Source organism: Sander vitreus, chromosome 3 (genome assembly GCF_031162955.1).
Source record: "Sander vitreus isolate 19-12246 chromosome 3, sanVit1, whole genome shotgun sequence".
Lineage (NCBI taxonomy): Eukaryota > Metazoa > Chordata > Actinopteri > Perciformes > Percidae > Sander > Sander vitreus.
In genome coordinates, this window is record NC_135857.1 from 30,820,402 (window position 1) to 30,838,003 (window position 17,602).

At 37.6% G+C, this 17,602-nt stretch overlaps 1 protein-coding gene across 1 annotated transcript; it reads right to left on the reverse strand.

Moving 5' to 3' along the window:
- Window positions 1-2,536: 2,536 nt before the first annotated feature.
- On the reverse strand, window positions 2,537-3,667 carry LOC144515810 (claudin-9). The gene has a single exon (XM_078246948.1). The coding sequence runs from the start codon at window positions 3,530-3,532 to the stop codon at window positions 2,864-2,866; it is 669 nt and encodes a 222-aa protein (XP_078103074.1). The 5' UTR covers window positions 3,533-3,667; the 3' UTR covers window positions 2,537-2,863.
- Between the last annotated feature and the right edge of the window lie 13,935 nt (window positions 3,668-17,602).

Consider the following 17,602-nt stretch of genomic DNA (forward strand, 5'->3'; position numbering starts at 1 on the left):
ATGTGGAAGACACACAGGAATATCATTTATGAATAACACATGTATTTCTCTCAGGACATAGACGTGTTTCTAGAGATAATTGCAAGGACCAGCACTACAAAGAGAGAGTGGGCCAGTGTGTTGGAAGCAATTGTCTTTGTGCGTGTGCTCAAGGGTCTAATCAGTGTCCTTGCTCTGAAGGTTGTAGTGCATCAGGAGTTTCAACCTCAATTTAACTTTTGCACGTGCCACAGAAAACAACCCTCCTCACACACACTCTGACCTCCAGTAGTTTTACCAGGATCCCTCATCAACCTCTGAGTTTGTCAATTTGCAGTTTTCAAAAAAGATGACTGAAATAATGGAGACCATGTATTTGATGACTGTGCAACAAGCCAACCAATTGAGGCCATAAATGGAAAAAAATGGAACTGTAAGGATCAAAACACTACCAACAAGTGGCACACAGTCACACAATCCTGCCAGTAAGGTCTGTGGTCATTCAAAAGGAGTTTTCAGGAGATCATTAACATCACTCCTTAAGCCAAAGCAGGTTAAGAAAGCAAGACAGGTTTTCAACCTGTATCTTTGTTTCTTGTACTTTAATTTTATTGCTTGTAAATCGGGAGTACTGAATCTCCATGCCAGTTTGTATATCGCATAATATAAGTCGTCTATACATTGTAGTAATTATATGTTTTAAACAGTTTGAAAGTAACAAGATTTTGAGAAGTCTCAAATAGGGTTGCAAAATTCGGGAATTTTCAAAGTTGGAAACTTTCCATGGGAATTTTTTTTTTTTTTGGTGGGGGGGGGGGTAATACATAACCCATCGCTATTATTAACGTATGCGTGTTAATTGTATAGCCAACTAACCACAGTAAATAAAAATTGGAATGTTTCCAAAATTCCCCAGCTAAACTTTCCATGGAAGGCAATATTAAAAATATCCATTTTATTCCCATTAATTCCTGTTAATTCCCAGGAAAGTTTCCAAATTGGAATGTTTCCAAAGTTTCCCAGCTAAACTTTCCATGGAAAGTTTCCAGAAAGTTTCCAGAAATTTACTGGAAAATGTCTGCCCCTTTGCAACCCTAGTCTCAAACGGAGGCTTTCACCTGTTGGTTTCACTGTTGGACAGATTGACATGCAGATTGAAATGTAGAAATGTTGTACAGTAAAGCAAGGCTTGATGAGTAGCCCAGGCTTGTAAAACTTTTTTTGTTTTTCAAAATGCAGCAGCGGCCCACTGAGGTGTTTCTAACTTTATACAACAAATCCAAAGAGGCATTATTTTTGCTACAGTACCTGCTTTTGTTTTGTCATTTAGATTTTTAGAGAATTCAAACTACTCTTTGAGCAATAAGATACACTTTTTATTACAGTAAATCCCACCAGGGGAGTAAACCGTTGCAAACCATCTGATCAATAGGGTCTTTGTGGCTAAGTTTGGACTCCATTACAGTGCAGGTTACATCCCCTGGCAGAAGGAGACTTTTATCTCTGACTCAGTTTCACTCTCGCAAAATGAGGACAGACTACAATGGAAGGAAAGCATAAGGTGCTCCTCTGAAACAAGCCACCCATTGTTTCTTTTCTCCATTTACATTGAAATTAAATACCTAATTTTGGCGTGCACTTTGACATGCTCTTATTGGTCAGACTCTGCTGAACTCTACAGCAGGCATCTGCCCCCGTTTTTGCATACCAAAGAACTCATGCAGGTATCGTTATGTTACACTTCATTTAAGCATACATTTTTTTTCTTTTTTTTTAATAAAATTAGTATTTTCCACATGGCAAAGGTGCAACATATTGGCTTAGAGACCAATATACAGAAAAGTACACTATACATACTGGGGAAATGTAAGCATCAATTTTCTGACTCTAAACTAGGGGTGGGAATCACCAGAGGCCTCACGATACAATATCATCACAATACTTATGTCACTATACCATATTATTGCGATTTTAAACAATTTATTACATTTTTTCCAACTTCAAATTTTTTCCAACTTCAAATTATGTCTCCAAAAGGAAACTTTGTCAATATCTGTTTGATCTAAAAATATACATTTCTCCGTTTGTTCATCTCACTTCAATTTTATTGCTGCAAAATTTGATTGTCAATCAGACAAACTGACCAACACATATATAATAATAGATCCATACTTGCTGTCTGTGTATCGATACAGTATTGCCACGGAAAATGTCGCTATACTTTGCTGTTGTGGAAATTGCAGAAAATTGCAAGAGACAACTTCTCATGTTGAGCAAACAAATGCATGTGTTGTTTATTTTTTATACGAAATACACTTCACTAGAAAATGGTGCTCTCCAGCAAAACCAACCCCCATGGGTCCCACGTCATCACACATTCAGTGTAAAGGGACCGCGATCCCTGAACAGTTGTACTTACATGAAGTGACTAAGGACAGTAAATTACATGTATAACATATTACGTTTAACAACAAAGGTGAATTATGTATGTCACATTCACTACACTGTATCAATTCCCCCCCCACCCCTACTCTAAACTGTATCTCTGCTATGAAGAAGGCTTGAAAAATGAGTAAATAATAATAATCTTCAAAGACATTGTGTGTTTTTAATATCAGACGTCATCTTAATGTTTCTTAGAAAAAACCTACAAGTAAAATGTATTAATATTTGAAATACAATATTAAAAGCAATATAAGATGCCCACCACTACAGAAAAATGGTCATAACAAAACACATTATGAAACATGCATCAGTGATTAATACTTAAAGCCCAAGCCCATGATGCTGCATTAACATCCATGCCACCAAACATCCATCTGCTGTGCACAAATTTGCTAACACTAGTCATGGTATCATCAGCTGCTCCCACATGTCACTATATTCATACATAGTCTCTTCTGGGGTATCCATTGGCTGACATAATCTTGACAGCCGAGTAGTCCACCCGATGGGGCACAGAGCCACCACCACTCGGTGCTGCAGCTGCTACGGGTGGGCAGGAGCAACAGAGCAGGGATCCCCCTAGGATGAGGAGGCAGGAAGAAGCCCAGCCAAAGTACAGAGCATTACCAAACTCCCTCTTCCCTGTTTCCTCCAGCAACGGGTCGTAGAAGCCCAGCACGATGGCGTGCGCTGTCCAGGACGCAGCCACCAGCAGCAGCAGTCCAGCCACGACGAAGGTTACCCCAGCAGCCACCACGAGCCGTGGTTTACTGCTCACATCCCGGCTACAGTTGGTGCACTTGGCACCAGCCACTGACAGACCGATGCCCACAATGCACAGTACCATGGAGACGATGACCAAGGCACGAGCTGCTTGCAAGTCCACCGGCAGCCCCAGCATGGAGTCGTGCACCTTACAGTGCATCTGACCCGTGCTCTGGACTGAACAGTTCATCCACAAGCCTTCCCAGATCACCTGGGAGATAACAATGTTCTGACCGATGAACGCAGCCACCCGCCACATGGGCAAGCCGCAGGCCACCATCACCCCCAGCCAGCCGGCCACGGCCAGGGTCATCCCAAGGATCTCCAAGCCTGCAGAGTACATAGTTAGCTGGGGATGAAGAAGGAGTTGAACAAGACTCTCTTCCAGAGCGCTGTGGGATAGAAGGGCCTTCTGTGTCCGCAGGCTCAACCCTCCTGAGATGAAGGCGATATCGGATCCTGTTGGCTCAACGTCCTGCATAAGACTTTTAGTGAGAGAGAAAGAGAGAGGGAGAAACTGATTCTACCTTCTTTATACAGCTTAGACGACTGAAGGTGGAGTCAGCTTAAGGTGGCATCATGTTTACCTTCAAACTGCACTTGCAAATTGGCATACACTCGTATTTTTCAACTGCAATTGGTGTTGAATGGGAAAAACATCCACATACACAGTATTCTTTATGAAAAACATATTTTAAAAACATAAGCACCTGTCGAGTCTTTGACACCAGTTAACAAAATAAATACGTACAGTATGACTTCTGGAGGAAAGTGTTGTCTTACACAATATTTACCGAAAAAAATGCTTACAGCAACTATTTAGTCACTTCTGATTTTACTAATAATATAAAGGTTCTTGTACCAGCGGAATGTGCCAACCTTGAAGAAAATAGCTGCATCACCATCTGAATGAGATCTCTGTGCAATAGAAAAGCACAACAATGACAGGCCTTGTTTTTTGCTGCTCAGCTACATAATCCCTCCTGGGAGAAAAACCCCCACTGCGTTTGAGTTAACCAGTCTGATTGTCTGGGGATGTTGAAGGTGTCTTTCTTAAAATGGAGGATATATGGTTAAAAATTTAAATAAACAAAATGCACTGAGAATATCAGCCTAGTAGTCTATGACCTAACAGAGCAGCAGATACTACTCTTTTGAATCTCCATTAGAGATACAATTGCAAACATTAAACCATAAACACATACCTGGGACTTAATGGTAGGTTGTCTGTGTAACTAATACCTTCAATATATACCACCTTTTGTACAGTCATGTGAAAAATTAGGACACCCATGCTAAAGTTGACTAAAAAGAGGAATAAAAAATCATCTTTTGATTGATTGAAGAAATTGATCTTAATGCCTTAATTACAAAAATGAGGAAAAATCCAATCTTTAAGGCCACCAATTTTCTTTGTGAATGAATAATGTATCATAAATAAATAATTTTTTTTCCTTAAAATACAGGGGGCATAAGTAAGTACACCCCTATGTTAAATTTCCATAGAGGCAGGCAGATTTTTATTTTTAAAGGCCAGTTATTTCATGGATCCAGGATACTATGCATCCTGATAAAGTTCCTTTGGCCTTTGGAATTAAAATAGACCCCCCCCCCACATCATCACATACCCTTCACCATACCTAGAGATTGGCATGGGGTACTTTCCGTATTTTAATTCCAAAGACCAAGGGATGCATAGTATCCTGGATCGATAAAAATAAAAATCTGCCTGCCTCAATGGGAATTTAACATAGGGGTGTACTTACTTATGCCCCCTGTATTTTAAGGAAGAACATTTATTTATTTACGATACATTATTCATTCACAAAGAAAATTGGTGTCCTTAAAGATTGGATTTTTCCTCATTTTTTAAATTAAGGCATGAAGATCAATTTCCTAAAGATGATTTTTTTATTCCTCTTTTTAGTCAACTTTAGCATGGGTGTCCTAATATGTTCACATGACTGTATATGATCATTTTTTGGGTATCTCAATTTAGCAAAAACTGTAAAATACTGTGATTTCAGTCACGTAAAAAATGAATAAGCGTAGTCTCTTTTTAGCATAGCACAAAATACTGTATCACAGCTGTTCGGTCTTTATGTGAGTCAACATCATCTGTTTGTCATGCTGAACATGAAATAAATGAAAGAATACCTCAGGTGGGAATATCTCCTAAAATATCTAGAGTATCTTGTTTGATAGACAACAGGGCCGTTGAGGTTGGCTGACATTTGAGCTCTGTGTCATTATAGGCTTTCCTCTAATTAACACAGGTCACCTGGGGTCAGTGGTCAGGGTGAGTATCTCTGTTGTCTTGTGGTTAACCCCACACACAGACAAACATGTACACACATAGGCTACTCACCGTCCCATCCTCCCACACTAACCTAGACACACACCTGCCAGGTAGCTTACCATCTGGACCATTTTTCTGGCATGTGATTTTGCATTATTGTACATTAGTATGAAGAATATAGGTTTTCCCTATCAAAAACATGCATCCTAATTTCTTCCATCAGCTTGAATACTTGAGTGACTGTTCTATTTCTGATAATCCACCTTTCAAGTAGGGGTGGGAATCACCAGAGGCCCCACGATACGATATTATCACAATACTTATGTCACAATACGATATTGCGATTTTAAACCTATTGCGATATATTGCAATTTATTACCTTTTTTTCCGACTTCAAATTATGTCCCCAAAGGAAAACGTTGTCAACATCTGTTTTGTCTAAAAAAATATATAAATTTCTTTGTTTGTTCATCTCACTTCAATTTTATTTCATAATTTTAACTGATTAAAAAAGTTAGTCCAAAAGTAAAATTTTCATGTGCAATTTATATAATAAAACATTGAATCTTGGCCTCCGTGTATCGATACAGTATTGCCATGGAAAATATTGCGATACCCCCCCCCCACTTTAAAGACATTTCTACAAATGTTAGTGGCCTATTGAGAGAAAACTAAATGCATCATACACCAGAGATGGCTGCTTTGACATCATGACGCTCGCTGCAGAAATAGAAGTCGCACTAAATGTTCACATATGTTCAGCGCATACAGTACGTATATACCCAAATATACAATTTCCTTATATAATAGTATAATAATAACAATCGCACGTCAGGTGTAACCGTAACTGCAAATACCAAGAACTAGTTTTGATAAACTACTGCTGTATGTATTTATTCTAAAATGATGAATGCTACGGTGCATTCTGGGCTACACTATGTATGTTTTTACAGGCAGGGGGAGCCACCATTGCATTCTCTCTGTGTTGTGTAAATTGTGCTTGTCTGGTTTTGCAGAAAACACCCTTCATGAGGATCTTTATGTCTGTTTAGTTAAAGTAATAGTGGATTATCATATGTGCAAAGTTATACTGTTTACACACAAAACATCAGCCTGACTGAGTCAGTAAGAGTCAGTATCCTGATTTTACCTGAGTTTTCTATTTTGTTTGAATCTTTTTTTTTTCTATTTCGTTTTTGTTTTAATGAGTTTTTATCTTGCATTACTGGAATTGGTTTTATCTATTTTTATCTTGTTGATTTTAATTTGATGCCCTGCGTGAAGCACTTTGTAACTTGGGTTTTAAAGATTGCCCTATAAATGAAGATATATAAGTATTATAATATGAAAGCATTGCTGGTTAAAGGGATGCTTAAAACGATGTGATTTTCAAAGGAATTTCACACAAGACAGCTTTTCAGATGCCTTTCCAAATTGTATTTTTCCCTCAAGCTTTTCTGAAGTGTCCAACACACAAGGTAATACGAATAAATAAATCAAATGCTATTTCCTTCCTTTGGTTTTGAATTGCAGCTGGCAGCAGTCTCTGTACAAGGAGTGTTTAGGATTACGGAGTTCCTACTTCCAAGAAAAAAACAGGTTTTGTGTGTCATGGAACTACAGCCAGTGTTCAGAACTCAGTGCAACTCTGTGGTTGACTACCAGATAAAGTCAGTTCAAACCAGATACAGCTTGAATCATAACAGCAGACATGACTGGCTAATGCTTCCTTGAAACCACTTCTTTTTTTTTTTTTACCTTTATGCAGCAACAAAGCATGCATCTTCACACCTGTTAACACCCTGGTAACAAGTTTACCACAATGTATAAATTTCATAATTCTAAAACCAGGCTAATAGTGGTAAAATATGTAAAACAACACAATACCATAACTGATACTCAACTGCTCCATTTTCGCAGTATTGTTACAATACACAACTCATTGTAATAAAACCAAGAATACAAATAAAGCACATGCATAGCATAGCTGTAATAGTATGCAGAACTGCACTTAGACAGGAAAGTTTGTCAACAGATTCATAAGGCAAGAAGTTTGGGCGTTGCTGTGGACAATCAACTACTTTAGTTTCAAAAACACACCGATAACACTGCCTTTTTTTTTTTTTTTTCCATCGGTCAAACAATATTTTACACAATCTCACACAAAGAGAATGATTTACATTTTTGTAGTTGGCATTGTTTCTGTTTGGTCTTATCTTGACTTGTGCAATCTTCTTTTCATTTGCCTTTACAAGAAATCTATGAAAACTCACCTCACTATTGCAAAAAATAGACCTGTGTTGCATTGGGCTCTGTGTGGCTGTAGGATTTGACTTTTAAATCTTATTAGGTTTCAGGTTTCTTGATTTGTATTTGAGGGTCCTTTTTTTTTTTTTTTACCTAGATTTTTTACTAGATTTACCTACAGTAAACTATCGGGTGGCTGCCTTTTTGTTTTTTTGACAAAGTCACAAAAATGTTGAATTATTACATTAACTTTTCTTGAACTTTCTATAACCTTTCTTGCAATTCATAATTTGATGACTTCATGTAAAGCAGAGACTTTTTATTAAAAGTAAATCCCATGTGGCTGACTTTTATGCAAAAATAGACTCATGTATGCCCACATTTTAATATCCACAAATGTGTTGTTTGCTGGATGGATACAACAGATGCATGCAGTAGAATTTCACAGATGTTTAGGGAGTTCACCATTTTCCTCTGCAGGTGCAGCTACTTGATAAGACATTACCTGAAAATGTACGTGTAGCCACTTGCAGAGCACCTTGCTGAAAATTCACCTGTCATGGGAACAGGAACGAGTCTGACCGGTTTTTTACGAGATACTGGTGTCTACTGCAGGTTGTTGTTGTTTCGTCACAGTACGCTTTCCTATGTGACTAATTCTGTCTGCAGTCAATTCAAACCTTTGTTTCTTTAGATTTTGTATATTATTGTCTTTGTTTAATTATTCATTAACACACCCTGTGTGTGTGTGTGTGTGTGTGTGTGTGTGTGTGTGTGTGTGTGTGTGTGTGTGTGTGTGTGTATTTGTAAAACATAAGTGTAGTCCAATGATGAAAACATGTATTAGGAAGTTATAGAATTAATACAAAATAAGGAAGTAAAAGTTATTCCTGTGTTTGGTTTAAAACCAAAAACATTTCATTTTAGAAGTCCCTGTCACGAACAGTGAAGATGAATGAGGAACTTAAAGTTTCCTCATGCCAAAAATACAAACCCTCAGTCACACAAAATGGCCTATATCTGGACTTGCACAGGCAGTTGTGTGTAGCTTTTATTCTCCCATATTGCATTTACACTACTTGACTTTCACACAATTACCTTTACAAAGCACAAATCAGAGGTACTTGTACTTCATATATTTCCTTTCATTTATCTATACTTCTACTCCACTACATCTCAGTGGCAAATATTGTACTTTTTACTTACTACATTTGTCTGACAGCTTTAGTTACTTTTCAGTTGTTTCATCCACATCCTGTCCAGTGAAAGCCATGTATCTCCAGATGTGTTGATGTTGAATGTTTATGATAAACTGAAAGATGAAGTGTTCCTTGGTATGTGTTGAGAAACTTCTCCTACTTTTTAATCTAAATAAAGTCTTTAAAAAGCCTCTTGGATCAGCTGGGAAATGCATCGTCACAAAGCTGAAAACAGGGCTGTTTTTCTGACACCATGAAAAGTTTTTAAACTCTTAAGTGGTTCTCACAGGACAGCGACACTACAAACACGTGATGATGTTATAGAATATGATGCATTGCTGTAGATTTAACTACCCAACATATAAAGGAGTTAAAATTAGCACAACTTTAAAAATCTACAGCAGTAAAGTGCAACATACAAATTAATGCAGCAGAAATATTGATCCAGAAACGTCATACAGTATATATTAGTAAATCACTCTGACAGGGAACATTTTACTCAACAATGAGTACTTGTACTTTACTTGTACTAGTACATTTTGATCATATTTACACATTTATACTTAAGTAAGGTTTTGTAGTGGATATTTTCACTTCTGAAATAAAGGATCTGAATACACTGATAAAAGGGGAAAATAGGGGTTGTTCACTTTACAAATGAACAGTTCGTATATATAACACAATTGGTTTATGTTCCTCCTCTGAACATATGTAAATCGTGTAGAATTCTTGTAATCTTCAGGGATGTTTAATTTTTAAGTTTCAGTCATGTTATGAAGAAAGGAAGTTATGTTTTGTCTGGAAACTCCGTCCATTAGGAGAAGGTTTTTGAGAGAAAACTTCACCATGTGCGCCATTTTTTCAATCCGGTCGGAGGAATTCATCTGTCTGGACAGCTCTTCACACGGTAAAGATAATAAAACTTTGTCATATGTTAGTCAAAGACCGACGTAGTTGCGTTAGTCGCACAATTTTGACTAAGCTGAGGTTTTTATCTGCCAGTATAACATCGAGCAACAGGAATTAGTCAATGTCAAAGTCAAAGCTAGCTAACGTTACCACTCGCTAGCTAACTTATGCTAATGCACTAGCTACAAAATTTGGAGAGCTCTCCACAAGGTAAAGGCAATTAAAAATCGTCAAATGTCGGTCAGAGTTAAAGATTATCCTGTTAGACGCATTATTTTCACTGAGCAGAGGTTTTTAAGGACCAGCAAAAACGAGCAACATGAATAGTCAATGGTAATGCTAATGTTAGCTACTGTTGCTACTCGCTAGCGTTATGCTAAAGATAGTCCTGTTAGACACATTATTTTCACTGAGCAGAGGTTTTTAAGGACAGCAAAAACGAGCAACATGAATAGTCAATGGTAATGCTAAGGTTAGCTAATGTTGCTACTCGCTAGCGTTAGCTAACGTTATGCTAGTGAGGGCAACTTTTATCTTAAGTGTAACTGTCATTCTTGATAGGTAATGTTAAATGTATAAGTACAGACTTAAATTAGGCCACATGGTCAACTTCTGAATTAGCTAGGTAATGTTAAGCTAGTAGTTGAGGCAAAAGTTTACTGCTTTTTTTTCTGTGTTGGAATTAAAACTTGGATGTGCTGCTTGAGATTTACATTGGCAAGAAAATCAAGTTTATTTATTAGAGATAGTTTTTAAATACTGTAATGTAATGCAGAGTATTATTCAAATTCCTTTTTATCATTTTAATTTTTAACTTTGACACAGTTGGATAAGCTGTGTCACAATCAGGATGCTTCACCAGCTTGTAGAAATAATAAAATCATTTTAAAAATGTTTTTTTTCTGGATAGGTATTAGGTGTTCCTCCAGTTAAGATCTCTGCTTTGAGCACAGTACCAAAGGCTCTGTAGTAAATGGTAAGTAATATACAAATGTTTTAATTTTATTTGAACTAAATTGTCAAGGCTTTCAAAAACTTCTAGGTATATCAATTTTAAGTTGAAACTAATTCAGTCTAATATAGTCCTGTAATAAATCCTACCTTCATAAAGGTTGCAAAGTGCAGTATTTGTTATAACTGTTTAAAAATGGTGTTTATAATAGTTAATCTAATCTGGCTGTTCTTAATACCTAACATTAGGCTTTAATCGTTCATCAAAGTAGAGTGCATTCCACACACGTTTGTCAGACTCAAAAAGAGCTGTATACTTTCAGCTGTCACTTATGTATGTGTAAACATTTATCAAATGAAAGGGAGTTCTTTGTTCATATTAACACACATCTGAGGAGAAATGAAAACGTCTGTTGCATGTTTGTTGGCTGTAGTTTTCAAACTAGCATTTATGGAACCTTTAAGTCTCATAAGAGCCGCCAACACACACCTCACACCCTAACTGATTTTATACCTGGTATTGTTAAAACAACAACATTACCACCTCCATCATTACAAGATTCTTTTGCTGATTGCCAGGATGATGAGTGTGTAGATGAGGAAGTTTCTGGTACATCCCTAGATCCAGGTCAACAGCAGGAGTTCCCAGGTGTATTTGAGCAGCAGCCTTGTTGAAGTTGGAATATTTAGTGCACGTGCCAGGTAAGGCTATTGATGAATTTTTACAAGAACTTAACTACCTTAGTTCTGCATCAGACCCACTATCTAGAGGTTTTGTTAGTGATATTTTTGAGTGTCACAATCTCAAAGTTGATCACTCTGTGGTTACTGAAATTACGACAGCAGTTAGCTCATCTAACCCAGTTCATAGAGCTATTGAAAAAGGTGGATCTCTTAGCACTTCATATCAACGTAAACAATATTTCTGTTGTTGAACCAGTTACTTACATTCTTGATCATAAAAAGAAACACACCTTTCAGTATGTCCCATTGTTAAAATCCTTGCTGCAAATATTAAATTGCAAAGTAATTCTTGATAAGATCATTAAAAATCATAGAGGACATCAGGACATTGAACTTGACCCCTCTTATGAATTCAAGTCTCCTGAAGATGGTTGGCATTTTAAGGAAAACAGCTTTTTGAATGCTGAGGAATTACGAATATCACTGCGTCTGTATGTGGACGATTGCAGACCTGCAATCCGTTAGGTACCTCTTGGAAAAAACACAAGCTTTGTGGTCTTTATTGGACACTAGGTAACTTGCCACCTGGCTCTCACTCATCTTTATCATCTATTTATCTTGCAATACTGATGTAAAAATATATGGTTATGACAAAGTGTTGGAGCCTCTATTGCAGGGTCTTAAAACTCTAGAAGACCATGGAATGTATGTCCCTTTTATTAGGTAGCTCTGTTAAAGGTACAGTTCAGAGTGTTGTTGCTGATAACTTGGGGGCGTACAGTATTGCCGGCTTCTCTGAAAGTTTTTCAGGTGAGTTCTTCTGCCGGTTTTGCACAGCAAAAAGTTTTGATATTAGGACTGACTGTGTTGCATCTGGTGCTTTCAGCCTTAGAACCAAAGAGGTGCATACAGACCATGTAAAAGCAGCACTTGAGTCATTCCCTTTGCTTTGGAGTTAAACGAGAGTGTGTTTTAACCAAAAATCTGTCTCACTTTCATGTTGTCTCTGGTTTTCCTCCTGATGTTGCACACAATGTTTTTGAGGGTATTGTGCCAGTCGAGCTGGCTTGCTGTTTGGCATTGATGATATCAAAGAAGGTATTTACATTAGATTACCTGAATAAAGCTATTTTGGATTTCCCTTATACATGGTCAGACAAAACAAACAAGCCACACATTGTGCCACAGAGTTTCCTGAGTCAGAAAACTATTGGTGGCAATGCCCATGAAAATTGGAGTTTGCTGAGGTTTCTCCCGTTTTTGATTGGACCTCTAGTGCCAGAAAACGAGCCAGCATGGCTAGTATTGATGGACTTAAAAGATATTGTTGAGTTAGTTGTTGCTCCTGTGCATACTGATTAATCCATATCACATCTCGAAAGCAAAATAGTTGAGCACAGACAGCGGTACCAAGAGTTGTTCCCTGGTGTCAGACTTCTACCTAAGCATCACTATCTTGAGCACTACCCTCACATGATAAGGTGTTTTGGCCCTCTAGTCGCACTCTGGACAATGCGGTTTGAGTCCAAACATAGTTTCTTTAAGCAGATTGTGAAGCACACCAGTTGCTTTAAGAATATACCTCTGACTTTGGCTTCCAAACATCAGCTGATGATCGCTTTCCACATAAACTCACCATCTTATGGTAAATCTAGCCTTGATGTACCGAATGTGTCCACAGTTCCAGTTGATGTACTGAAAGAGGAAGTGGCTCATGCTATTAGGTCAAAATACCCTAACACATCTGAAGTACATCTTGCTAAGAACGCATCAAGCGGTGGCATAGCCTACAGCAAGGGTATGATAGTTGCCTATGGATCAGTAAGTGGATTACCAGAGTTTGCTGAAATTGTTCAGATGTGTATTATAAATGAGGAGTTGTTCCTTATTGTGAAAGTGCTGTGTGGGTGCTACATTGAACACTACAGAGCCTTTGAACTAACTATCAGGATAGTAATTAACAGTTAAAGGCAGAATGAGTATGACTGTCCTTGAAAAATCTATAGACTCATACAAAAACAATCCCGCTCAGTTATCCATTACTACCAACTAGAAGTTTGAAAAAAAAATTTTTTTTAATTTTTTTTATTTAATCATTGTTTTGAATGTTCTACCATTTGGCATCAAGTGTTATGTTCTGACCAAGAACATGACATAAAGAAAAGTTTAAAACCACAATTAACCATTTGGTTTCTTCAACTCTCATTCAGGAGCAAAAATCAGCCTTTAACCTTTGAAAAATAATTATCGACATCAAATCATATGAACATTTTTGGCCATATTGCCCAGCCCTACATTTATCCAAAAGGAGTGATGAGGAAGCAACATTGAACCTTGTGATCATAAATCCCAGAAAACAAATTATACCGATTCTGCCTTTTAGTTTTCTTTTGACATTAATGCAGTGTTTTTGTTATGTTTGGAGGTGAAGGTATTTAAAAAGTGTTGGGTATATGATGGGTTTTTTTTCTCGCTTTTTAGTCACCCTGTTTGCCTGTGTAAGCATGACTCTTCTCTCTCCACATTCTGGGTGCATTTGTTGTGCCACACTGTCAGCTTTTGCCTACCATACTTTAAATCCATTTTCTAACCACAATATGTCCCACTACTACTACTGCATGTCATATGCATGTGGACCACATCCCTCCTAGGCCTCTAATTTATAGCCTCCAGGCTTTCAGGATTAAGGTGTTACCGATTGATTAAATCAATTGTAGCCAATTCATCTTCACTCATGTTTCTGGTTAAACTACAAAATATTACCCTGCATCTGAGAAATTTAAAAAGCCAATATTTATTTCATACAGAAAAGTGTCTTAACATTAAAACAGTATACAACAACCTTGTCATAATTGAATCTTTCTCCTCCTCTTAACAGACTAGAGCACAGAATGATGAATCCTTCGACCATTCTCAAAGTAATCCTGGGTGACAACAGCAGCCAAAGGTTGACTTTCCAAAACGGACTTCCTGGATCTGTTAATGAACTTGTTAGTGAGGTACAAAGACAATGTGGCCTTAACTCAGACTTCAATTCATGGATGCACTATTTGGAAATGAGTTTATGAATCTCACTTCAATAGATGAAATACAGAATAGGGGTACCATCAGAGTAATTCCCATGACAGAAACCTCATCCTTCCACTTCAGTTCCTGCTCTGCACCAGCACGTTCTTGAAGAACCCTCGTCCCTGTCTAGTGGGAATGTTGATACTGACATACTCTCTTCACCAGAGTCAGAGTCATCCAGCTCAAGGTCATTTTGGCCCAGTATCTTCCATGTTCCTCAGTTTAGCTATGATGCCGAACTCAAACTTGAGCAGGGCAATGCAGCGTACAGAGAAAAGGGTACATTGCTTAATCCAGATCCAAAACTGAAGTCAAACATTTTAGAGGGACTGGTGCAAGAAATAGTCCGCTACAGAGTTTGTCACTGATAAACAGTTTAACATGGTTGGAGAGGCTCTCATCTCAAAGCATCCCTGTCTGACTGAGAAAGGCTCCATCACTGGATATGCTGGATGGAAAGCTAGCTTGAAGAATAAACTTGCAATCTACCGCACTCACTTGAGGAAGCTGGGGTGTCGTGAGGTGATGGTAAACTCTCTCAAGCACAAACCAGAGGGCAAATCAAGTGCTGCTTTTGGCATCAAAAAACCAAGGAGATCCGAAGTGAACTACTGCCCCCCCATCCTACCGGAGAAACTGATGTGAGCCTTGAGAGTGTAAGAGTGGAACTTCTTTCAGATGTTAAGAAAAGGAACAACCGGGAGATGGTGAGGATGAAAATGGAAAAAAAACATTTTCATATAGGAGATATGAATTGGTTCGTGACGCACCAATTATACGAGACTTCCAGGCAAGGTGGCCAGCGCTGTTTTGATGTAAGCGAGGTATGTGATTTATGAAATTTGATTAGAGCATATTTTCATAATGATTTTTTTTTATTTATTTTTTGACTGAATATGTTGATCATGCAGTGGAAGCTTTATAGAAACAATGTTTGGGCAATGTTTTCCAAAGTATTGTTACAGTATTTTTGTCTGATCATTCTTGTTCTCAGATAAATGCAGAATTTAAGCGTATTACCACCATGCCCCTTCAATCCAGATTTCTCTCACAGCTAGATGTGCTGTCTAACAGACTTGTGAAACTATTCTAACCCATGACTTGTTCTGCTTATTTCCCTTGGCTTAGGATGATGACGTTGATGTTGGGCGGGAATACATACTCAAGGGTCTGTGTGTGTGTGTACCTCAACGAGGACCCGGAAAATCTAGTGAGAGAATACACAGTGAGTATATTAGGGTTCAGTAGTTTTGAGATTTATGTTAAATACTTTATGAAGTTCTAAAACTTCTAGTTATTGAAGAAACAGAACAGCTAGCCAATTATTTAGATATCAGTATGGTAGTGGTTTTGACATTTTAAAGAAAGTGGTCTAAAATTAGTTCATGTTTGGTAGTAGCCTAAAATATGTTGAAGACTGAAATTTAAAAATAATTCATGTTCTAGATTTTGTGAATATCCATTTTTAAATTGATAAGACCAGTAGAGTGGAATGTCTTAAAATATGAGATATCAGAAATGAAACACAAAATGTATTTTTAACTATGATGTTATGTTGCTTTGTGTTGTGGGAATTTTTATAATGGGTAACCATTGAGAAAACAATAGATTAACTAACTAATAATGACAGAATTGTTACTAGTCGCTGCCCTTGGTATTCCATTAAATTGTAGTATAATTCAAAAACATTCACTGACAGATTCCTTGTAGTTACATAAAATACTATGACCTTTTTGTACAAGATATTATCAAGTATTGCTTTGGTACTGGCTACCTTTCCTACTTAAGAGCTGTTAAACTGTCAAAGTTCATGAATGCTAATGCAGATCTGCTTTAATGTAGACTAAGTATAATAATAAAAATAAAAAAAATAGGACTTGAGTTACTGCAGACAGTTAATATAAAAAACTCCAATCAGGAAAAATGTGATCATAACCTTACCTGGTACCCTTTGCTGCTGAGGTAAATAAAGGCCCAGGCCATCATTTGAGGAAACTGTTATCAGTTAATGCAGGTACTCCTTAAATAGTATGATGTTTTCAGGGCATAATAGACTTAAGGTTTAGAGCAAGTGTTTTTATTTCCTCTCATATGACTCTTTTTGTGAATGTGCACTCTGCAGGCAGAAGACGAAGGCCTGAACCAAGGAGCCATTGAGGAGACCACGCTGGGAATATGCGTTGTGAAACACACAGATGCCACTGATAGACCAGAGGACATTGGGATTGTCCTGGAGGGCCAGGTGGTACTGCATGATCTGAACGTTTGCTTAGCTGCTGCCATGTTGTTTGGCCTAATGTATGCCTTGAACCTCAACTATCCTCCTGAACTTAAGTACTCGTTCGAAGTGCTCCAGAAGGTTGTGATGGAGCTGGACGGTAACACACTGTCAAAGAAAGCCCAGGCTCTCAAAAACACTATCAGTGAACTGTTGCCATTTAATGGCAAGATGGATACAACAGTTTCCCTATCTTCTTTTGGAATATGGACCATTGCTGCTTTTTCATTGGACTGGACTTTTGACACTTAAGCATTTCACTTGCGCTGCCTTAATGTATGTTCTTTTTTTATAGCAGGTGTATTGTTTTTTTTTTGAGCTCCAACAGTTTCCCCTATTTTCAAATTTGGAGGTGATTTTTGGTTTTTGCACATTCTTGACTGAAATATAGTAGTGGTGGGAAAGCAAGCCATTACTCTTAATTGTATTACTTTATTTTCAAAATCCTTGCGGTCAAAGGAGAAAATTAAGTTTTCAAGCACTGGATCTACATTTGCCAGGACAATAATGGTTCTTACATGTGTCTTTTTATTTTTGTTGAGAAATTGTAAATGTAGTAAATGTTTTTTGCACATATTTTGCAAGACATCCCTGCATTAACCTGGCTGTATAGTATTCTCTTGATGCTGGTTTGATGTTATTCAGAAGGTGTTCTAAGGACCAACAGTGTTGCCTCAGGTTGTAGCTGTCATTAATGTTTACTACACACTCTTGATAACTTGGGTACTAAGTGTTTCTTGTGAAAGAAAAAGGTGCTTTCTTCTAATATGAGATTGT